We start from the raw sequence: 23,975 nt of genomic DNA, 5'->3' as shown, positions 1-23,975 counted from the left end.
CCCTTGTTTTTCCCCCTCCCTTCTCAGACCCAGAGGCAGCCGAGGTGCAGGACAGGCTGGTATACTGTTACCCCGTCCGGCTGGCCCTGCCCTCACCGAACCATCCCCGCGTTGAGCTGCACTTTGAGAATGACATCTCCTGCCTACGCTACAAGGGAGAGATGGTCAAGGTCAACCGCGGCTACTTCGCCAAGCTGGTGAGGAATATGTTGTAGCAGTGATATTATGTGTAGTATAGTATTATAAATACCAATATATGTTGGTGCAATGGGGTGTCATTGATTGTGCCCCTGAATGTAATAACTATATTATATGAAATCGGTTCTGTGTAGTGGGTAGAGCTGGGCAATATGGTCAAAAACGTTTAAGGATAAATGTATAACATTAATGTGCATCAGTTTGTCGTGTCTTTGCCATGCCGGATTAAGTGATATGACATTCTAGTTTATAAAATAATTTCTTATAAATATTACCTGAATAAACTAATCATATAAATGTAATTAACTAGAAAGTCGGGGCACCACGGAAGAATGTTTATATTGTCTTCCGAATAAACTCTTAAAGACTTCTTAAATAAACTCTTAAAGAATCTTTTATATCAATTATTAATCGTCACCTTTTTCAGTCTCATCTGAACGCCGTAAAATTCTTGGTTATCTTCACGAACCTTGGCTAACAAGTTGAATCAACAATAAAACATTTGGTTTAATTATTTATTTACTAAATACCTAAATAATCACACATAATTACATATACACAGGATGAATCATACATTGATTACATTGATTATGTCATAGAGGAAAACGTCCCTAGCGGACGGAACCGATTTGACGGCTGGTTACACAAAGAAAGGGGGTTGGGTTTGAATGAAAGCGCGGGAAGACTGAGGAACAAAAGGATTGGGTCTCTATCGGTCCTTATGACGCTATGCTATCGTAAATACAGAATCTTATGCATTCTAAATAACCGCCCATTTGGAAAAGGAAAATGCAAGAAATATTTACTCTGAGCTGTGCTTCGATAGATTGGTGGCTGGGTTGCCCAGCAGAGATCTCCCTGGTCCTTTGAAGAATATTTCTCGTCGTAGAACGGGTACGTTGTAATAACGTTGTGGTACCCTGTCTTTCTGAAGAGATTGTCCGTCTTTTCCTAGCCCACGTCGAGTTAGCAGCAGCTGTAAACATCTAGGATGTAACACTTCCTTAGTGAATAAGAGTTCAAAGTCCATACCAAGTTGCCATTCTATAAGCTTATGCTATATTCTGGCTGGTATCGTCGAAATTCATCCTTCCAGCGTGTTGATTGTCACCTCCAAGTTGAAATTCTCCAATCTAAATGTATGGACATCAGTCCTCACGTCACCGGGAACACAATGTTAATTTCGTTAGGTTGTAGTCAGTCAACCAGAGCTCACGCTGGGGTTGGCTTAGTTCTGTAGTTGATATTAGCCCTTTTAAACGTATGGACAGCAGTCCTCACGTCATCGGGAACACAAGGTTGACTTTCGTCAATGGGCTTATGTGGTGGTGGAGAGAAGGGTGTGTTTCATAGTTCACAACCAATGTCGTTTCACTTGGATGGGGCCACTGAGTGAGCATAGTTCACTTATGAAAATAATTCTCTCATATAGAAGCTAAAATTATATTTAATCTTTTCACAAATAGTTTTATATTTAAACATTTAAATTGCACAACAATTCCATGTGTTTTCTGATAACTAGGATGTGTAGACTTTCCAAGATACAGTTTGTCATCCTATCATCAGTAATAATGTCTCAGACGATAACTGATCTGAGAAATTCTTTAAGTACCAACGGATATTTTCCAATCTATAGAGTATAGAGCGTAAAGAGGCAAAGGTATTTATGGAGGTCATAAACCTCACCAACAGGGAAACGTCATGACAAGTTACTTTTTTACATTACCCTTAAAACTACTACTATTACTTTGAACGTTGTAGCTATAGATTTCCCCATTAGAAATTGCCCATATTAGCAGCATTATTTCATTTCAAACTTCACATTTCTTTAATGTATTCTACTTATTGTAATAATCGATATCAGTAAAATGTCCCGAGACGTTAAGTATACACTCACACTCATACCATTTTTAGGTGCGTTGATACTTGCACTGTCTGAGAAACTGCCAGGAACTAATCCTGGAAGGTGTGGTGGATATAATTGACTAGCATCTCTGCTTAATTACTCACCTGTCTATCCAGGAGCTCTTATACCGATACAGCTGCATCGATGATCCCAGGTTCGAAAAGTTCCTGTCACGAATATGGTGCCTTATCAAGAGATACCAGGTAAATCGGACTCCCCCCTCCCCCTCTTTCTACGATGCCTCTTTCTATTTTTCTTTGTCTTATCCTCTGTTTTCACTGCCAAAGTAGTAACATTATTATGAATCTGTTGGGGAGCAATGCTCTTATAGTCCACCATCCCCTTCAACTTCTTGTTGCTCTTTCCTCTGCATCTTTTCTGTCTGGCTACATCTGATGTTTGTTGTGCTAATGTCATCGTTTATTGTGCTGATGATGTCACTGTTTTTTGTTCAGGTGATGTTTGGCGCTGGGGTGAATGAGGGGATGGGCTTACAGGGGGCCCTCCCTGTGCCTGTCTTCGAGGTACTCAACAAACAGTTTGGGGTGAGCTTTGAGTGTTTCGCCTCGCCGCTCAACTCCTACTTCAAGCAGTTCTGCTCGGCTTTCCCTGACACCGACGGCTTCTTTGGGTCCAGGGGGTAGGTTTAGGTTTACTTCTCATCACAAACATTACATCATTATATGTGGTCTACGCCAGTGTTTCTCAACCTCCAGTCCATGGTCCTGCACCAGTCCGTGGCATGTTGCTGAACATTCCCAGAGAGTCTAATTCGGTCAGATTTACAATGCTTGTTTCAATATAAGGTCCCTGACACTATAGCATACCAGTTCCTGACACAAAAAAGGATTGAGAAACACTGGTCTACCTCATCTCAACTTAACAGAGACCACCGAGGCATGGGCCGTTTACTTTTAGTAATTTGTTAATTTATGGGTTTCTAGTTTGACTCTGTTCTAAAATATTCTCTTTGCCTCCAAGGCCCTTCCTGAACTTCTCACCGGCTAGTGGCTCCTTCGAAGCCAACCCTCCCTTCTGTGAGGAGCTGATGGATGCCATGGTGACACACTTTGAGGTGCTCCTCCTTAGTCATTTTTTCCTCATCACTAGTTGAAAAGATGGCGCCGTACTGGATCTCCGACCTAACATGGCAATTTTTTATTTGTTTTTACTTAATTTTCTTCATGTATCCGCTATCATTTCTTACAACCGACTATAACTTTTAAACAGCTGATCGGCAGTTACTTATCTCAATTCCCACTTAACCTCGACTCATCTGCCCTGGGCTCCTTCTGTAAATCTGACAAAAGTTTCGGGCTACCCAAGAGGAAATGCTGACATTAGAGGCAAGAGAAGGGGGATCCTGGCGAGATAAAGGTGAAGGGAGAACCGACCACCTCTTCCCTCCATTCTACTTGATAATAAGATGGATTACCTCCGATCGCTGCTTTGCTAGCAACGGGACTCTCAAAACTGCAATATTTTCAGCTTCTCTGAAACATGGCTCTCTGACAAATGTTCTCCATTCACTGTGCCGACAGGACAGTGGAGTTGGGAAATCGAGGGGGGGAAGAGGTTAGCCTCTTCATAAACAACAACTGGTGTGCTGACTCGACCGCGGTAGAAGTCTCAACCCATTGTTCACTCGTCTTGGAATACCTGATGGTCAAATGCTGACCCTTTTGCCTCCTGAGGGAGATTTCTGCTGTTATTTTGACTGTTGTATACATTCCACCTCAGGACTAGAAAAATAACAACCTGGCACTTAACTGTACTAGGCTATAGCCAAGCAGGAAAACTTAAATCCATACATTTACAAGCAGAAGCTCTAATAGGAATTACCATTGGCTCGCTCTGAGAAAATGGTCTCCAGAATCAGAGTTGATGCTACAGACTGGAATATGTTCTGGTACTCCGCTGATAACATCAACAAGCTAACCACCTCTGTCACCGGCTTTATAAGGAAATGCATCTTTGATGTTTTCACAGTTATGGTTCGCTGCTTCCCCAATCAAATGCCCTGAATTAACACCGTGGTTGGCGCTAAACTAAAGAATAGGGCTACCGCAAACAACCCTGAGGCTACGGCTGAGGACAGGAACAAGTACAATAAGTCCCGCTATGACCTCCACAGAGTCATCAAACGAGCAAAAGGACAATATAGGAATAAGGTGTCATGTTACACAGGCTCCGACACACGCTGCATGTAGCAGGGGCTACCGTCCATTATGGATTACAAAGGGAGACACAGCAGTGATCTCCCCAAAGATGCATCACCCACTACCAGATGAACTCGATGCATTTTATGCACGCTTTGACAATAACATTCTGCCGGGTGTGAGGGCTGCCAACAACACAGAAGATTCGGTGATCTTACTCGCGGAGGCCTATGTAAGTAAAGTCTTTAATCAGGTCAAAGCCTAGGGGCCTTTTTATTTTTTATTTCACCTATATTTAACCAGATAGGCTAGTTGAAAACAAGTTCTCATTTACAACTGCGACCTGGCCACGATAAAGCAAAGCAGTGTAACAGACAACAACACAGATTACACATTAAATAAACAAGGGTCAATAACACAATAGAAAAAGAAAGTCTATATACAGTGTGTGCAAATGGAGGTAAGGCAATAAATAGGACATAATAGCGAAATAATTTCAATTTAGCAAATTAACACATACACTCAATTAGTATTTGGTAGCATTGCCTTTAAATGATTTGACTTAGGTCAAATGTTTCGGGTAGCCTTCCACAAGCTTCCCACAATAAGTTGGGTGAATTTTGGCCCATTCCTCTTGACAGAGCTGGTGTAACTGAGTCAGATTTGTAGGCATCCTTGCTCGCACACGCTTTTTCAGTTCTGCCCACAAATTTTCTATGGGATTGAGGTCAGGGCTTTGTGATGGCCACAATATGTCCACATAATTTTCCTGTCTCATGATGGCATCTATTTTTTTAAATACACTATTCCCTCCTGCAGCAAAACATCCCCGCAACATGATGCTGCCACCCGCATGCTTCACGGTTGGGATGGTGTTCTTCGGCATGCAAGCCTCCTCCTTTTTTCTCCAAACATAACGATGGTCATTATGGCCAAACAGTTCTATTTTTGTTTAATCAGACCAGAGGACATTTCTCTAAAAAGTACAATCGTTGACCCCATGTGCAGCTGCAACCCGTAGCCTGGCATATTTTATGGCGGTTTTGAGCATTGGCTTCTTCCTTGCTGAGCGGCCTTTCGGGTTATGTCGATATAGGACTCATTTTACTGTGGATATAGATACTTTTGTACCCGTTTCCTTCAGCATCTTCACAAGGTCCTTTGTTGTTCTGGGATTGATTTGCACTTTTCTCACCAAAGTTTGTTCATCTCTAGGAGACAGAACGCGTCTCCTTCCTGAGTGGTATGACGGCTGCGTGGTCCCTTGTTGTTTATACTTGCGGACTATTGTTTGTACAGATGAACGTGGTACCTTCAGGTGTTTGGAAATTGCTCCCAAGGATGAACCAGACTTGGGGAGGTCTACAGTTTTTTTTGTTTTTTACTGAGGTCTTGGCTGATTTCTTTTGATTTTCCCATGATGTCAAGCAAAGAGGCACTGAGTTTGAAGATAGGCCTTGAAATACATCCACAGGTACACCTCTAATTGACTCAAATGATGTTAGGTAAATTAGCCTATCAGAAGCTTCTAAAGCCATGACATCATTTTCTAGAATTTTCCAAGCTGTTTAAAGGCACAGTCAACTTAGTATATGTAAATGTCTGACCCACTGGAATTGTGAGACAGTGAATTATAAGTGAAATAATCTGTCTTTAAATAATTGTTAGAAAAATTACTTGTGTCATGCACAAAGTAGATGTTCTAACAGACTTGCCAAAACTATAGTTTGTTAACAAGAAATTTGTGGAGTGGTTGAAAAACTAGTTTTAATGACTCCAACCTAAGTGTATGTAAACCTCCGACTTCAACTGTAGATGTGCAGATGATGATGTGCAAGTAGAAATACTGGTATGCAAAAGAGCAGAAATAAAATAAAAACAATGGACTGATGGTATTCCAGGGCACGTTCTTAGAGCAGAACAGCTGGCGGGTATATTCACAGTATTTTAAACCTCTCCTTGTTCCAGTCTGTGATCCCCACGTTTTAAGATTACCATAATTCCTGTTCCCAAGAACTCTTAATTCTTCATGCCACAATAACTACCACCCTGTAGCACTCGCGTCTGTAATCGTGAAGTGCTTTGAGAGTCTGGTTATAGCACACATCATCCCAGACCCCTAGACCTACTCCATTTTGCATACCGCCCCAACCGATCCAAAGACGACGCAATCTCAATTGCATTCCACACAGCCCTCACCCACCTAGATAAGAGGAAAACCTATGTGAAAATGCTGTTTATTTACTACAGCTCAGCGTTCAACACCTTTTCCCCCTCCAAATTGGACTTCCTGATGGGCCAACCCCAGGTGTGAGGGTAGACAACATGACCTCTGCCTCGCTGACCCTTGACACAGGGTCCTCAGAGGGGTGTGTGCTTAGTCCTCTCCTGTACTCCCTGTTCACCCTAGGGCTGTTGTGGTGACTGTATTACCGCCACACCGGCGGCCATGAAGGCAGTCAAATTCCACGTGACCGTTTAGTCACGGTAACTAGACATTTCTAAGGTCTGATTCTGCTGCTGGTCATTAGTAGCCTGCCAAACGTGCATGGTACTCAGCACTTTGTCACTCTAGTCACTGACATAAATGCAAATGTTATCGAAAATCTAATCAAACACTTCATGAGAGCCTATGAGCTCATGTTGCGCAGCATTTCTATAGGCTATGCAATTGCGCAAGAAAACAGTGATGGTATCCACTAACGAGGACAATCCCCATCCGCTTTCTATAGGCTAGGCCTACTATATTTATTTCTCAATGTTCCTAATATTAAGCACATTGCTTATACACTGCTCAAAAAAATAAAGGGAACACTAAAATAACACATCCTAGATCTGAATGAATGAAATATTCTTATTAAATACTTTTTTCTTTACATAGTTGAATGTGCTGACAACAAAATCACACGAAAATGATCAATGGAAATCAAATTTATCAACCCATGGAGGTCTGGATTTGGAGTGACACTCAAAATTAAAGTGGAAAACCACACTACAGGTTGATCCAACTTTGATGTAATGTCCTTAAAACAAGTCAAAAACAGCCACATGAGGTCTAGCATTGTCTTGCATTAGGAGGAACCCAGGGCCAACCGCACCAGCATATGGTCTCACAAGGGGTCTGAGGATCTCATCTCGGTACCTAATGGGTCAGGCTACCTCTGGCGAGCACATGTAGGGCTGTGCGGCCCCCCAAAAAATGCCACCCCACACCATGACTGACCCACCGCCAAACCGGTCATGCTGGAGGATGTTGCAGGTAGCAGAACGTTCTCCACGGCGTCTCCAGACTCTGTCACGTGCTCCGTGTGAACCTGCTTTCATCTGTGAAGAGCACAGGGCGCCAGTGGCGAATTTGCCAATCTTGGTGTTCTCTGGCAAATGCCAAACGTCCTGCACGGTGTTGGGCTGTAAGCACAACCCCCACCTGTGGACATCGGGCCCTCATACCACCCTCATGGAGTCTATTTCTGAGCAGACACATGCACATTTGTGGCCTGCTGGAGGTCATTTTGCAGGGCTCTGGCGGTGCTCCTCCTTGCACAAAGGCGGAGGTAGCGGTCCTGCTGCTGGGTTGTTGCCCTCCTACGGCCTACTCCACGTCTCCTGATGTCCTGGCCTGTCTCCTGGTAGCGCCTCCATGCTCTGGACACTACGCTGACAGACACAGCAAACCTTCTTGCCACAGCACGCATTGATGTGCCATCCTGGATGAGCTGCACTACCTGAGCCACTTGTGTGGGTTGTAGACTCCGTCTCATGCTACCACTAGAGTGAAAGCACCGCCAGCATTCAAAAGTGACCAAAACATCAGCCAGGATGCATAGGAACTGAGAAGTGGTCTGTGGTCACCACCTGCAGAACCACTCCTTTATTGGGGGTGTCTTGCTAATTGGCTATAATTTCCACCTGTTGTCTATTCCATTTGCACAACAGCATGTGAAATGTATTGTCAATCAGTGTTGCTTCCTAAGTGGACAGTTTGATTTCACAGAAGTGTGATTGACTTGGAGTTACATTGTGTGGTTTAAGTGTTCCCTTTATTTTTTTGAGCAGTGTATTTACAACAGGAGTATAGCCAAACTGGCATGAAAATGAATGACACGAAAAGCGCCCTCCATTCGCTATTTAAGTGCATAGATGACATGTATTTTTTCCCGATGCCCCTGTTTTGAGGTTTCCCTGTTACAGGTGCATGATAATGGTCCTATCTAAATCAAAACAAATATCACACATACAGTGGCTTGCGAAAGTATTCACCCCCCCCGGTTATTTTTCCTATTTTGTTACCTTACAACCTGGAATAAAAATGTCTTTTGGGGGGGATTTGTATGATTTGATTTACACAACATTTATTTTTGTGGTACAAACAAGAAATAAGACAAACTTGAGCGTGTATAACTATTCATCCCCCCCCAAAGTCAATACTTTGTAGAGCCACCTTTTACAGCAATTACAGCGGCACATCTCTTGGAGTATGTCTCTATAAACTTGGCACATCTAGCCACTGGGATTTTTGCCCATTCTTCAAGACAAAACTGCTCCAGCTCCTTCAAGTTGGATGGGTTCCGCTGGTTTACAGCAATCTTTAAGTCATACCACAAATTTTCAATTGGATTGAGGTCTGGGCTTTGACTAGGCCATTCCAAGACATTTAAATGTTTCCCCTTAAACCACTCGAGTGTTGCTTTAGCAGTATGCTTAGGGTCATTGTCCTGCTGGAGGGTGAACCTCCATCCCAGTCTCAAATCTCTTGAAGACTGAAACAGGTTTCCCTCAAGAATGTCCCTGTATTTATCGCCATCCATCATTCCTTCTATTTTGACCAGTTTCCCAGTCCCTGCCGATGGAAAGACATCCACACAGCATGATGCTGCCACCACCATGCTTCACTGGGGATGGTATTCTCGGGGTGATGAGAGGTTTTTGCGCCAGACACTGCGTTTTCTTTGATGGCCAAAAAGCTCAATTTTAGTCTCATCTGACCTGAGTACCTTCTTCCATATGTTTGGGGAGCATGTGGGCTTATTGTGACAATATCCAAGGGGCTTTTATATAATTCTAATAATAATAATAATCTCTTTGTTTAAAAATAACATTTTGGAGAACTCAAATAAAATTGTATTAGTCACATACGCCGAATACAACAGGTGTAGCCCTTACAGTGAAATGCCTACTTACGAGCCCCTAACCGACAGTGCAGTTTCAAAAAATGGATAAGAATAATAGATACAAGCAATTAAAGAGCAGCAGTAAAAAATAACAACATATGCAGGGGGGTGCCGGTACAGAGTCAATGTGCGGAGGCACAGGTTAGTTAAGGTAGTATGTACATGGAGGTAGAGTTAATTAAAGTGACTGTGCATAGATGACAACTGAGAGTGGTGTGGAGGGGGTGGGGGCAGCAATGCGAATTGTCTGGGTAGCCATTAGATTAGATGTTCATGAGTCTTATGGCTTGGGGATAGATGCTGTTTGGAAGCCTCTTGGACCTAGACCTGGCGCTCCGGTACCGCTTGCCGCATGGTAGCAGGGAGAGCAGTCTATGACTAGGGTGGCTGGAGTCTTTTGACAATTTGTAGGGCCTTTCTCTGACACCGCCTGGTATAGAGATCCTGGATGGCAGGAAGCTTGGCCCCAGTGATGTACTGGGCCGTTTGCACTACCCTCTGTAGAGCTTTTGCGGTCGGAGGCCGAGCAGTTGCCATACCAGGCAGTGATGCAACCAGTCATGCTCTCGATGGTGCAGCTGTAGAATCTTTTGAGGATCTGAGGACCGATGCCAAATATTGTCTCCTGAGGGGGAATAGGTTTTGTCGTGCCCACTTCATGACTGTCATGGTGTGCTTGCACCATTTTAGTTTGTTGGTGATGTGGACACCAAGTAACTTGAAGCTCTCAACCTGCTTGTTTCTGGGATGATGGTGTTGATGTGAGTCATGACCAGCCTTTCAAAGCACTTCAGGCTACAGACGTGAGTGTTATGGGTCGGTAGTCATTTAGACAGGTTACCTTAGTGTTCTTGGGCACAGGCACTATGGTGGTCTGCTTTAAACATGTTGGTATTACAGACTCGGACAGGGAGAGGTTGAAAATGTCAGTGAAGACACTTGCTAGTTGGTCAGCGCATGCTCGCAGTACATGTCCTGGTAATCCGTCTGGCCCTGTGGCCTTGTGAATGTTGACCTGTCTAAAGGTCTTACTCACATCAGCTGTGTGATCACGCTCTCCGCAGTCTTCCGGAACAGCTGGTGCTGTCATGCCTGTTTCAGTGTTATTTGCCTCGACGCGAGCATAGAAGTAGTTTAGCTCGTCTGGTAGGCTCGTGTCACTGGGCAGCTCTCGGCTGTGCTTCCCTCTGTAGTCTGTAATGGTTTGCAGGCCCTGCCACATCCGACGGGCATCAGAGCCGGTGTAGTACGTCTCAGTGTTAGTCCTGTATTGATGCTTTGCCTGTTTGATGGTTCATCGGAGGGCATAGCGGGATTTCTTATAAGCTCTTGGGTTAGAGTCCCGCTCCTTGAAAGTGGCAGCTCTAGCCTTTAGCTCAGTGCGGTGGTTGCCTGTAATCCATGGCTTCCCCCATGGTTGGGGTAAGTACGTACGGTCACTGTGGGGACGACATCATCAATGCACTTATTGATGAAGCCAATGACCGATGTGGTGTACTCCTCAATGTCATTGGAGGAATCCCGGAACATATTCCAGTCTGTGCTAGCAAAACAGTCCTGTGGCTTAGCAGCTGCTTCATCTGACCACTTTTTTATTGATCTAGTCACTGGTGCTTCCTGCTTTCATTTTTGCTTGTAAGCAGGAATCAGGAGGATGGAATTATGGTCAGATTTGACAAATGCAGGGCGAGGGAGAGCTTTGTATGCATATGTGTGTGGAGTATAGGTGGTACGGAGTTCTTTTTCCTCATTATTTTGTTTTCAAATTATGTTAAATGAGCGAGGAAAAGGCCATTATTGAACATTGGGTGAGACATTATTACTAATTTCTAAATATAGCCAGTTTGTTATTTAGAATGATTTATTTTGGTTTTTAGAGGGAGAGAATCCAAAACCTACAGGCATCTCATGGGTCTCCAAGTCGAGACCGACACTGTTATTGAACCATTATCTGTAGCAACACAGCTTGCACTGTGATGCTGTGTCTTGGACCGTTGCACCACTCAGGCGCTGTACAACGTGACCGGTCAGGAGTGGGCTACAATACTACAGTAAGAGCAGAATAATCCTAACAAAATATATATTTTTTAAACTTAGTGTAACAACCGTTTTAGTAAGTAATACTGAAGTCATGCACAATTATCAGTTTCTATTTAAATGCATGTCGCCCATTCGTTGTCAGAGACACAGTAGGATCCAAAAGTATAGTCAGTGCTCTAACTCCCCCTTGCGCTGGTCTGGAGCAATGAAGTTGTGACGCAGGGTACCGTACTAAACCACAAATTACGTCTAAGTCCCGCAGCATAATCACAAATCTTTTAGTGGAGCAACCACTGTACATGCATGATTGCATTTGCAGTAACTTTTGATAATGATGTTTTCCGTCAGTGGAACATTTGCGCTTTTAGCCTACTGCCATGTGCGCAATGCTGCAATTATAATTTGAAGAAATAGCCTAATAGTTTATCAACATTTTAAGCTAAACGTGCTGATCTGTTGCGTCAGCCACATTGCGTAAAAAAGGTATTTTGATGCAAGTGGTTGTATTCATTTTGGATCTATCGCATCCCACAACTGTCCCAGACTATGTTTGGAATATTTATTTCTCGCACAGAATAGAATAGGTTGACTTTTTTACTATGGGGGATAGTAGATTGACATAGGCAAGTGCTTTGCTGTTCATTAGGCCTACTCATCTTGTTGGCTGACTCGATCCCATGGTGGAGAGCCATGTGAGTGAGGTGACTCGGAGAGAAGGGCACAACGGTCACTTTTTTTTAGGGTGCATTACGGCCTGATGTAGTGTGTACAGCCTGCGTAAAAAACAAAGCATAGCTCATACCTTTTCAAGCAACTTTTTTCAAAAATTCAGTCGCATCATGCAGCCTTACGATGTATTAAAAATCCAAACATATAGTCCAACAGTTGAAGAACAACTAAAGTTACATTAATAACTCTAAATTGAGTATATAGTAATAGCTTTTTCTTTGTTAACCGCTCAACACAGAATAGCCGTATGTGCACACTCCCTCATTTCCTTTGAAGAAAATATATTTTCTATTTTATTCAGCTTTGTTCAATTGTATTCTTCATACTATAAAATAATGCCACGGAATTCTAACCAAATCGTGTCTGCTAAATGAACTAGTGTAGTCCACAGCCATATGGCATTGCCAGTTCAGGATCTAACATCAGGACAACTCAGATTATGCTATTCTGTTCTTCTGAAATAGACTACATTTTCTTCATATCATGCTTCTTTAGACCGGTCTAAAATAAATAATGGATTTATTGTGAAGGTGTAGGCTATATTATATGGATGTATTAGACTTTAAAATGTAGATGTTCCAAAGGTCTGCATCAGTGGCTTGTAGGCTGTGTGGAAGCCAGGAGATGCTAAATGTATTTAATTGACGGTCAATTACTCTGAGACCGACGGTTATTTGCTTGACAATCACCGGTTTTGTGACTGGCGCCGACGATACAACCTACAGAGAGGTGGTCAGTGACCTGGCAGTGTGGAGCCGGAACAACAACCTCTCCCTCAACATCAGTAAGACCAAGGAGCTGATCGTGGACTACAGGAAAGGGGGGGCGAGCACGCTTCTACCACATCGACGGGACTGCAGTGGAGCAAGTCGAAAGCTTCAAGTTCCTCTGTCCAAATCGCTAAGAAGTTAAAATGGCCCACTCGCACAGTCAACTCCCTCAGGAGGTTGAAAAGGTTTGCCATGGGCCCTCAAAGTTCTACAGCTGTACCATCTTGACTAGCTGCATCACTGCTTGGTATGGCAATAGCACTGCCCTCGATTGCATCACTGTGGCTGAGCTCCCTGCCATCCAGGACCTTTTATATCAGGCAGTGTGGAAGGAAAGCCCAGAAAATCGTTAGACTCCAACCACCCAAGCCATAGACTGTACCCTCTACTTCCACACAGCAAGCGGTACCTGTGCATCAAGTCTGACAACAGGCTCCTGAACAGCTTTTTTATCCCCATGCCATAACATTGCTAAATAGCTAACAAAATGTATACATTGGCTATCTGAGTTGACCTTTTGTGTTTTAGTCTTATTTTTGCACTGTCTCCATGCACACTCACAGGTCCCTGCACACGACGCAACACACATACAAACACTCACTCCATAATTTGTTCACACACATAATATGCAGATACAATTATACTGACTCTACACACACCCACTGACATGCAATCATCATATACACTGCAACTGTTTATTTTATAAATATAAACACAACATGTAAAGTGTTGGTTTCGTAAGCTGAAATTAAAGATCTCAGAAATGTTCCACATGCACAAAAATATTATTCCTCTCCAATTTTTGGAACAAATTTGTTTACATTGCTGTTAGGGAGCATTCCCCTGACAGGTGTGGCATATCAAGAAGCTGATTAAACCGCACGATCATTACACAGGTGCACCTTGTGCTGGGGACAATAAAAGGCCACTCTAAAATGTGCAGTTTTGTCACACAACACAATGCCACAGATGACTCAAGTTTTGAGGGAGCATGGAGTTGGCATGCTGACTGCAGGAAGGTCCACCAGAGCTGTTGCCAGAGAATGTTGTTAATTTCTCTACCATATGCTGCCTCCAACATTGTTTAAAAGAATTTGGCAGTATTTCCAACCGGCCTCATAACCGCAGACCACATTTAACCATGCCAGCCCAGGACCTCCACATCTGGCTTCTTCACCTGCGGGATCATCTGAGACTAGCCACCTGGACAGCTGATGAAACTGTGGGTTTGCAAACTTAACAATTTTTACGCAAACTCCCAGAAACCGCCTCAGGGAAGCTCTTCTGCATGCTCATTGTCCTCACAAGGGTCTTGACCTGACTTGATCTTGTTCTTATTTTTAGCTCGTGTATTTTTTGTTCCACCTTGTTTTATGTAGTATTACATTGTTATTGAATGCTGCATTGTTGAAGTTAGCGCTTGTAAGAAAGCTATTTCACTGTGCTTGTGCATGTGACATTAGAACTTGAAACGCATTTAAAGTGAACATTCACGACTCAAAGTTTTCCAAAATGTTTGTACTTCAAAAGTGGTCTGAGTCCATGAACCACGCCATCTGTTTAGATCCCACTATGTATAAGGAGAAAATCTGCAGGACTTCCGTTTTCCAGTTTCCTTTTGAATACCAGGGAGAGATTTGATTGAATAATGTACTGTGTCCTGTAGGAACTACTGGAGAAGTCCAGTGAGCCCCTGTCCTTCATCATCTTTGTCCCGGAGTGGCGAGATCCGCTGACCCCGGCCCTCAACCGCATGGAGACCAGCGCCTTCCTCCGCCATCATATGTCGGTGCCCGCCTTTGAACACGCGTACCGCAGCGGCTCGCAGTACATCTGCAAGAAGTGAGTGTCCAACACCGTAGAGTCACTTCCATTGTTCTGACTAAGGTTGTCAAGATACCAGTATTGTGCTACTTAGAAGTATCCTGGCAAGGAAACAAAATATGAAGCAGACTTAATTTCTTGATGAAAACCGTCCTTATGCTGGAAACAAAGTCTTGTGTTGTCACGTTTGTTAATTTTCCAACCTATAGCACACAGTATTTGACAAAGAACCAAATGGTGTTGTCTATGCCATGGAAAATCAAGTATGGTTGTATGAAGAACATGCGCACATCCAGGTACTTTTTGCAGGTGCTGGAATTGTAGGTGAATTTAAACAAATAAAAAGGAAAATGCTGCACACTGCTGGTCATGCGGCCACGTGATTTTATTATAACAACATTTCGACCTTCAGGTCTTCATCAGGCATCCATATCCCAGTCGGGGGGAAGGTCCTAATATACAGTAGAAGTTGGAAGTTTACATACACTTAGGTTAGAGTCATTAAAACTTGTTTTTCAACCACTCCAAAAAATTCTTGTTAACAAACTATAGTTTTGGCAAGTCGGTTAGGACATCTACTTTGTGCATGACACAAGTAATTTTTCCAACAATTGTTTACAGACAGATTATTTCACTTATAATTCACTGTATCACAATTCCAGTGTGTCAGAAGTTTACATTCACTAAGTGCCTTTAAACAGCTTGGAAAATTCCAGAAAATTATGTAATGGCTTTAGAAGCTTCTGATAGGCTAATTGACATCATTTGCCTTAGGTGGAGGTATACCTGTGGATGTATTTCAAGGCCTACCTTCAAACTCGGTGCCTCTTTGCTTGACATCATGGGAAAATCAAAAGAAATCAGCCAAGACCTCAGTAAAAAAATTGTTCATCTTTGGGAAAAAATTCCAAACGCCTGAAGGTACCACATTCATCTGTACAAACAATAGTATGCAAGTATAAACACCATGGGACCACGCAGCCGTCATACTGCTCAGGAAGGAGACGTGTTCTGTCTCCTAGAGATGAATGTACTTTGGTGTGAAAAGTGAAAATCAATCCCAGAACAACAGCAAAGGACCTTGTGAAGATGCTGGAGGAAACTGGTACAAAAGTATCTATATCCACAGTAAAATGAGTCCTATATCGATATAACATGAAAGGTCACTCAGCAAGGAAGAAGCCACTTGTCCAAAACCGCCATTAAAAAAGCCAGACTATAGTTTTCAACTGCACATTTGGAGAAATGTCCTCTGGTCTGATGAAACAAAAATAGAACTGTTTGGCCATAATGATCGTTATGTTTGGTTGAAAATGGTGAGGCTTGCAAACTGAAGAACAACATCCCAACCGTGATGCATGGGGGTGGAAGCATCATGTTGTGGGGGTGCTTTGCTGCAGCAGGGACTGGTACACTTCACAAAATAGATGACACGAGGAAGGAAAATTGTGGATATATTGAAGCAACATCTCAAGACATCGGTCAGGAAGTTAAGGCTTGGTCGCAAATGGGTCTTCCAAATGGACAATGACCCCAAGCATACTTCCACAGTTATGGACAAAATGGCTTTAGGACAACAAAGTCAATGTATTGGAGTGGCCATCACAAAGCCCTGACCTCAATCCTATAGAAAAATTGTGGGCAGAACTGAAAAGGTATGTGTGAGCAAGGTGGCCAACAAACCTGACTCAGTTACACCAGCTCTGTCAGAAGGAATGAGACTAAGTTCACACAAATTATTGTGGGAAGCTTGTGGAAGGTTAGCCAAAATGTTTGACCCAAGTTAAACAATTTAAAGGCAATGCTACCAAATACTAATTGAGTGTATGTAAACTTCTTACCCACTGGGAATGTGATGAAAGAAATAAAAGCTGAAATAAATTATTCCCGCTACTATTATTGACATTTCACATTCTTAAAATGAAGTGATCCTAACTGACCTGAGACTGACCTCAATTTTAACTAGGATTAAATGTCAGGAATTGTGAAACTGAGTTTAAATATATTTGGCGAAGGTCAAATCAAATGTATTTATATAGCCCTTCGTACATCAGCTGATATCTCAAAATGCTGTACAGAAACCCAGCCTAAAACCCCAAACAGCAAGCAATGCAGGTGTAGAAGCACGGTGGCTAGGAAAAACTCCCTAGAAAGGCCAAAACCTAGGAAGAAACCTAGAGAGGAACCAGGCTATGTGGGGTGGCCAGTCCTCTTCTGGCTGTGTGGGTCGAGATTATTACAGAACATGGCCAAGATTTTCAAATGTTCATAAATGACCAGCATGGTCAAATAATAATAATCACAGGCAGAACAGTTGAAACTGGAGTAGCAGCACGTCCAGGTGGACTGGGGACAGCAAGGAGTCATCATGCCAGGTAGTCCTGAGGCATGGTCCTAGGGCTCAGGTCCTCCGAGAGAGAGAGAGAAAGAGAGAATTAGAGAGAGCATACTTAAATTCACACATAAAATACTGCAGCATAAATACTGGAGGCTGAGACAGGAGGGGTCAGGAGACACTGTGGCCCCATCCGATGACACCCCCAGACAGGGCCAAACAGGAAGGATATAACCCCACCCACTTTGCCTAAGCACAGCCCCCACACCATTAGAGGGATATCTTCAACCACCAACTTACCATCCTGAGACGAGGCCGAGTATAGCCCACAAAGATCTCCGCCACGGCACAACCCAAGGGGAGGGCGCCAACCCAGACAGGAAGATCGCATCAGTGACTCAACCCACTCAAGTGACACACCCCTCCTAGGGATAGTATGAAAGAGCCCTAGTAAGACAGTGACTCAGCCCCTGTAATAGAGTTAGAGGCAGAGAATCCCAGTGGAAAGAAAGGAACCGGCCAGGCAGAGACAGCAAGGGCGGTTCGTTTCTCCAGAGCCTCTCCGTTCACCTTCACACTCCTGGGACAGACTGCACTCAATCATATGACCCACTGAAGAGATGAGTCTTCAGTAAAGACTTAAAGGTTGAGACCGAGTTTGTGTCTCTCACATGGGTAGGCAGACCATTCCATAAAGATTTAGCTCTATAGGAGAAAGCCCTGCCCCAGCTGTTTGCTTAGAAATTCTAGGGACAATTAGTACGGCAGGACCAAATCCGAGAGATAGGTAGGACCAAGCCCATGTAATGCTTTGAAGGTTAGCAGTAAAACCTTGAAATCAGCCCTTGCCTTGACAGGAAGCCAGTGTAGGGAGGCTAGCACTGGAGTAATATGATTTAATTTTTGGGTTCTAGTCAGGATTCTAGCAGCCGTATTTAGCACTAATTGAATTTTATTTAGTGCTTTATCCGGGTATCTGGAAAGTAGAGCATTGCAGTAGTCTAACCTAGAAGTGACAAAAGCATGGATGAATTATTATGCATCATTTTTGGACAGAAAGTTTCTGATTTTTGCAATGTTACGTAGATGGAAAAAAAGCTGTCCTTGAAACAGTCTTGATATGTTGATATGATACGACTGTACAACCATTAAGATTAATTGTCAGATTCAACAGAAGATCTCTTTGTTTCTTGGGACCTAGAACAAGCATCTCTGTTTTGTCCGAGTTTAAAAGTAGAAAGTTTGCAGCCATCCACTTCCTTATGTCTGAAACACATGCTTCTAGCGAGGGCAATTTTGGGGCTTCACCATGTTTCATTGAAATGTACAGCTGTGTGTCATCCGCATAGCAGTGAAAGTTAACATTATGTTTTCGAATGACATCCCCAAGAGGTAAAATATATAGGGAAAACAATAGTGGTCCTAAAACGGAACCTTGAAGAACACCGAAATGTACAGTTGATTTGTTAGAGGACAAACCATTCACAGAGACAAACTGATATCTTTCCGACAGATAAGATCTAAATCATGCCAGAACTTGTCCGTGTAGAACAATTTGGGTTTCCAATCTCTCCAAAAGAATGTGGTGTATGTAACCTTCCGACTTCAACTGTGTGTGTGTGTTTGTACATACACTGCTCAAAAAAATAAAGGGAACACTTAAACAACACAATGTAACTCCAAGTCAATCACACTTCTGTGAAATCAAACTGTCCACTTAGGAAGCAACACTGATTGACAATAAATTTCACATGCTGTTGTGCAAATGGAATAGACAACAGGTGGAAATTATAGGCAATTAGCAAGACACCCCCAATAAAGGAGTGGTTCTGCAGGTGGTGACCACAGACCACTTCTCAGTTCCTATGCTTCCTGGCTGATGTTTTGGTCACTTTTGAATGCTGGCGGTGCTTTGACTCTAGTGGTAGCATGAGATGGAGTCTACAACCCACACAAGTGGCTCAGGTAGTGCAGCTCATCCAGGATGGCACATCAATGCGTGCTGTGGCAAGAAGGTTTGCTGTGTCTGTCAGCGTAGTGTCCAGAGCATGGAGGCGCTACCAGGAGACAGGCCAGGACATCAGGAGACGTGGAGTAGGCCGTAGGAGGGCAACAAACCCAGCAGCAGGACCGCTACCTCCGCCTTTGTGCAAGGAGGAGCACTGCCAGAGCCCTGCAAAATGACCTCCAGCAGGCCACAAATGTGCATGTGTCTGCTCAAACAGTCAGAAACAGACTCAATGAGGGTGGTATGAGTGCCTGACGTCCACAGGTGGGGGTTGTGCTTACAGTCCAACACCGTGCAGGACGTTTGGCATTTGCCAGAGAACACCAAGATTGGCAAATTCGCCAGTGGCGCCCTGTGCTCTTCACAGATGAAAGTAGGTTCACACTGAGCATATGTGACAGACGTGACAGTCTGGAGACACCGTGGAGAACGTTCTGCTGCCTGCAACATCCTCCAGCATGACCGGTTTGGCGGTGGGTCAGTCATCCATGCGCTCACCAGAGGTAGCCTGACTGCCATTAGGTACCGAGATGAGATCCTCAGACCCCTTGTGAGACCATATGCTGGTGCGGTTGGTCCTGGGTTCCTCCTAATGCAAGACAATGCTAGACCTCATGTGGCTGGAGTGTGTCAGCAGTTCCTGCAAGAGGAAGGCATTGATGCTATGGACTGGCCCGCCCGTTCCCCAGACCTGAATCCAATTGAGCACATCTGGGACATCATGTCTCGCTCCATCCACCAACGCCACGTTGCACCACAGACTGTCCAGGAGTTGGCGGATGCTTTATCCAGGTCTGGGAGGAGATCCCTCAGGAGACCATCCGCCACCTCATCAGGAGCATGCCCAGGCGTTGTAGGCAGGTCATACAGGCACGTGGAGGCCACACACACACTACTGAGCCTCATTTTGACTTGTTTTAAGGACATTACATCAAAGTTGGATCAGCCTGTAGTGGATCAGCCACTTTAATTTTGAGTGTGACTCCAAATCCAGACCTCCATGGGTTGATAAATTTGATTTCCCTTGATCATTTTGTGTGATTTTGTTGTCAGCACATTCAACTATGTAAAGAAAAAAGTATTTCATAAGAATATTTCAATCATTCAGATCTAGGATGTGTTATTTTAGTGTTTCCTTTATTTTTTTGAGCAGTGTATTTTTAAATCAACCAGATTTTTTGTCTCACCTGTCCGTATATTGTTGCAGTGCTCAGTGATCCGGGTCTTAAGGCTTCGACGGGTTTTCCCTATGTAACACAGACCGCGGGGACATTTCAACATGTAAAAAACATTGGTGGAAATGCAGGTAATCAGGCCTTTGATCATAAATCGTTGTCCTGTGCTGGGTAAATGAGTCACATTTTATACTTGGCACTGCCCAGGTACCCTTTCGAAAAGGACTCTCCCGGATGCACCCTGAATAGGACACTAGCATAGTTGCAGTCTAATTGCACTTTATGAAGGGAGTTTAAATGTCTTTCTCACTTCCTCTCTCAGGGAGGAGATGTACTACAAGGCAGTTCACGGCACGGTGATCATCTTCCTGCAAAATGACGCCGGCTTCACCAAGTGGGAGCCCACGCCGGAGCGCATCCAGGAGCTGCTGGCAGCCTATCAGGTCTCCCAGAGAACATTGGGCTCCCCAGTTCCCTCCTCAACCTCCTCTGCGCCCACTATGCCCTCCCCAGCCAGTGCGGGGTTGTCGGGCATCAAAGACTCTACTGCCGCCAAGACGGCACCTGAGCGATCGGCCAGTTTGGACACATCACCCGCTAGCCATGAAAACAGCAGTAGTTCTTGTAGTCCTCTGGAAAATACTACACCACCTTCCGAGGCAGCCAGCCTTTAAAAGCAAGGGAGGGGACATGGGTGAGAGTAAGGTGCGTTTTGGGGATGGGGACCCTACAACTGGTGCTGAGAGAGTGTGGGGTGAGGATTTGGCCCTGGACTACTCGGGGGCTTGGGTAGCCTACGAAGGAGGGCCTCTCCCCTAAAATAGGTTTACTTTCTCTGCCTCGACTATTTAATATTAGTTCTACTAGGTTTTTATGATTCTGGTCGTTATTTACTATAGTATCTCTCGTTGCTTTTTATCAATGTAGCTAGTGGTAGCGGTTTACTAGGATTTATTTTTCCATCTTTGTTGCTGTCATTGTCAGTAATTATTGGGTAATTCTATACCTTGTTCATTGGCCTTTTGCTGTAGAGTGCGTCCAAAATGGCACCCTGAGAATAGGGTGCCATTTGGGACATACATTGTGATCTGCTCCTGGACAGCAGGATTTGGTTGTCGGTTTTGACGTGTGGATTTGAAAAGTGGGTCCTTGGAAAAGATTTTTGTTTTGTTTGTCCAAAATCCTCTCTATCCCTGAATAGGTACAGAAGGGAGATGTGTCATTGGGTGATAAGGCAGCTATGTTTCTAACCCCCTTAAGCCTACAAATAATTTAGAGGCAATCATTGTACATAGGACAGCCATCAGTAAGTTAGAGCAGGGTTTCCCAAGCTAGGTTTTTGCCCTAGCAGTACACAGTGATTCAAATAACCAAAGCATGATGAGGAGTTGGATGTTTTAAATCAGCTGTGTAGTTCTAGGGGGAAAACTAAAATGGGCACCCAGGGGGGCCCCAGGATCGAGTTTGGGAAACCCTCAGGGTACTGAACGAGAGAGATTGAGGGCTTTGAAGACATTGCATTTCTTTGTGGACAATTTTTATGCAGGTCACACATACCACAGAGTAGTAGTTGCATATAGGCCAATACACCATTTCCATATCTGCAGTTAGAGGAATTTTGTAAAAAGTAAATAAATACAAAAATCAATAAATGCAAATACAGGCCATTAATACATCTTACAATGGCAAAATGTTGTAAACCATTGGTAAGCGTTGGCTCGAGCAACAGCTGAATTACTATGCCTTTCCCCCTGCGCTGTGTTTGTTGACCTGGCTTGTTGAGCAAAATTACAGTACGTCCCTTTGCTTATAACCCTATCCACGTCTCTAAAATATGGTAAAGTACTAAATGTAATAATACCTGATGTAAATTATACCCTCGTTAAACATATTCTGTGATTGTGTTCAACCTGGTTGCGTTATTTTCACATTGTAGTGCGTGGAATGGCATGGAAACATAAAATAGTTATGTTGTTTTTAACCCCTCCAATCTCAATTTTTATATGTTTACACCACCAGTATGACATTAGAACGCATCACTGGGCAGCACAATGAATGTACATTTTTAAATGACAAAACAGAAGGTCTCAGTGCCATGTGGGACGCATCCATCTTCCCTATGTAGTGCACTACTTTTGACTAGGGCTTATAGGGTTCTGGTCAAAAGTAGTGCACTATATAGGGAATACGGTGCCATTAGGGATGCATCCAAAGCAATGCCATTAGGGATGCAACCAAAGCGACTCACCTCGGCCTCAGTCATCTAGCCGAGAGAATATATGGAGAAATAAACAAGAAGATACAAATGTTTATTATACAATTCGTCATTATATGACTAATTGTCTCTGTCCTTGTAAACTATGATCCTCACGCACTACTATGCCATCTCAGCATATATTCTTATCTATAGCCTGAATGCTTGTACAATGGGTTTAGGCATAAGTTTCTTACTAGAAATCTTCACTTGCCTTTGCCCCATTTGTATATACTTAGGATTTTGTTTTTTATAGAGAATTAATTAGGCATGGGGCTGGAGGTTAAGGCAAGGTTCTGTTTATGCTGTTGCAAATGTATGATGGTTGTCTTTCTCTTTGAACATAATACTTACTACAGTAAGTCTGGCATCGTGCCCAAGAAAAACAAACTAGCCATTCATTCTTTGTCATTTGAGCGTCGAGCACCAGTCACATACCCTGATCCAAGTATGTTTCTGTCACCAGCAAAACAAAGTATAGATATTGTACAGAAAATTGGTATGAAGTATGTTATTTTTCTCTGCTACACAATTGTATTGAACCCTGATAGCAAAAATAATAATTGTGCTGTCTGTTTATCCATTATTTTTTTATTTGAGTTAATTTAACATAATTTAAGAAATCTGTTTGTATTATACAGTTTATTACATATAAATTGTTTTAAACTAAACCAAAGTGTTATTAAAAGAAATATATATATTGTATGTAAAAGTAGACGTGTCTATGATTGCATTATTAATGCTTAAGGTGTAACCAGCAAAATTACTAGAGTTTTATTTTTATAATTCCCTTTTTTTCTTCTGGTAAGAGCATATTTTATGTTTGGAATTGATTTTGCGTGACATTTCTGACGCCTTAAATCATAAGAAATATATTTGTATTCTTAAATCCGTCCATAGACTTTTTACATAAAGGATGAGTATGAATACATTAATTTATCCCTATCGGTTTACCCTTATGGTCATTTATTGTCTGTAGAGCATCTAATACCATAAATGTTTTTCTCAATGTGATTCCTATGGGCAAGAATCAGGAGAATGTAAATGCTGAATTCATTATTTTTCCTAGTTCCCTCTGAGTAAATGATCAATGTTGTGACATGATCTCCATTGGAACCAGCATAGAGATGCGCCGAATCACATTTGCTCCCAGTAAAATGTGTCAAACCATGTATGTTATGTATGCTCCCAATCACGAACGGTTGAGATACAGCCTGAAATCGAACCAGGGTCTGTAGTGATGCCTCATGCAGTGGAATAAGTGCAATAACTCAATCTGGCCTTATACTCCTAAAAAACGCAATTTTTACACGTTGGCTAAGGGTAAAGTCAAATTTTAGTTTTAGGAACAGAAAATTGTTTTGAGATTCAACGATGAGAAAATGTGCAGTGTCGGCCAAAATCCA

General features: G+C 43.1%; 1 protein-coding gene across 2 annotated transcripts in view; it reads left to right on the top strand.

The window, feature by feature from the left end:
- Window positions 1–23,504, top strand: part of LOC112267091 (mRNA (2'-O-methyladenosine-N(6)-)-methyltransferase) — a 46,879-nt gene extending 23,375 nt beyond the window's left edge. Inside the window, exons 11-17 of one of the 2 annotated variants that reach the window (XR_002956050.2) lie at window positions 28–197; window positions 2,221–2,307; window positions 2,560–2,744; window positions 3,086–3,179; window positions 14,640–14,815; window positions 20,348–20,446; window positions 20,638–20,776. Coding sequence is in view for 1 of the 2 variants with exons in the window: in XM_024445165.2 (XP_024300933.1) it covers window positions 28–197; window positions 2,221–2,307; window positions 2,560–2,744; window positions 3,086–3,179; window positions 14,640–14,815; window positions 20,638–20,989 (1,064 nt within the window). In the remaining variant the exon portion in view is untranslated. Of the gene's footprint in view, window positions 1–27; window positions 198–2,220; window positions 2,308–2,559; window positions 2,745–3,085; window positions 3,180–14,639; window positions 14,816–20,347; window positions 20,447–20,637 lie in introns of both variants that reach the window. The other variant, XM_024445165.2, reaches the window with a different exon arrangement.
- The last annotated feature ends 471 nt before the right edge of the window (window positions 23,505–23,975 follow it).

The sequence above is a fragment of the Oncorhynchus tshawytscha genome, linkage group LG02, assembly GCF_018296145.1.
Source record: "Oncorhynchus tshawytscha isolate Ot180627B linkage group LG02, Otsh_v2.0, whole genome shotgun sequence".
Classification (NCBI taxonomy): Eukaryota; Metazoa; Chordata; class Actinopteri; order Salmoniformes; family Salmonidae; genus Oncorhynchus; species Oncorhynchus tshawytscha.
Note: the sequence above shows the minus strand (reverse complement) of the source record. Positions and strands in the feature narration are given on the sequence as shown.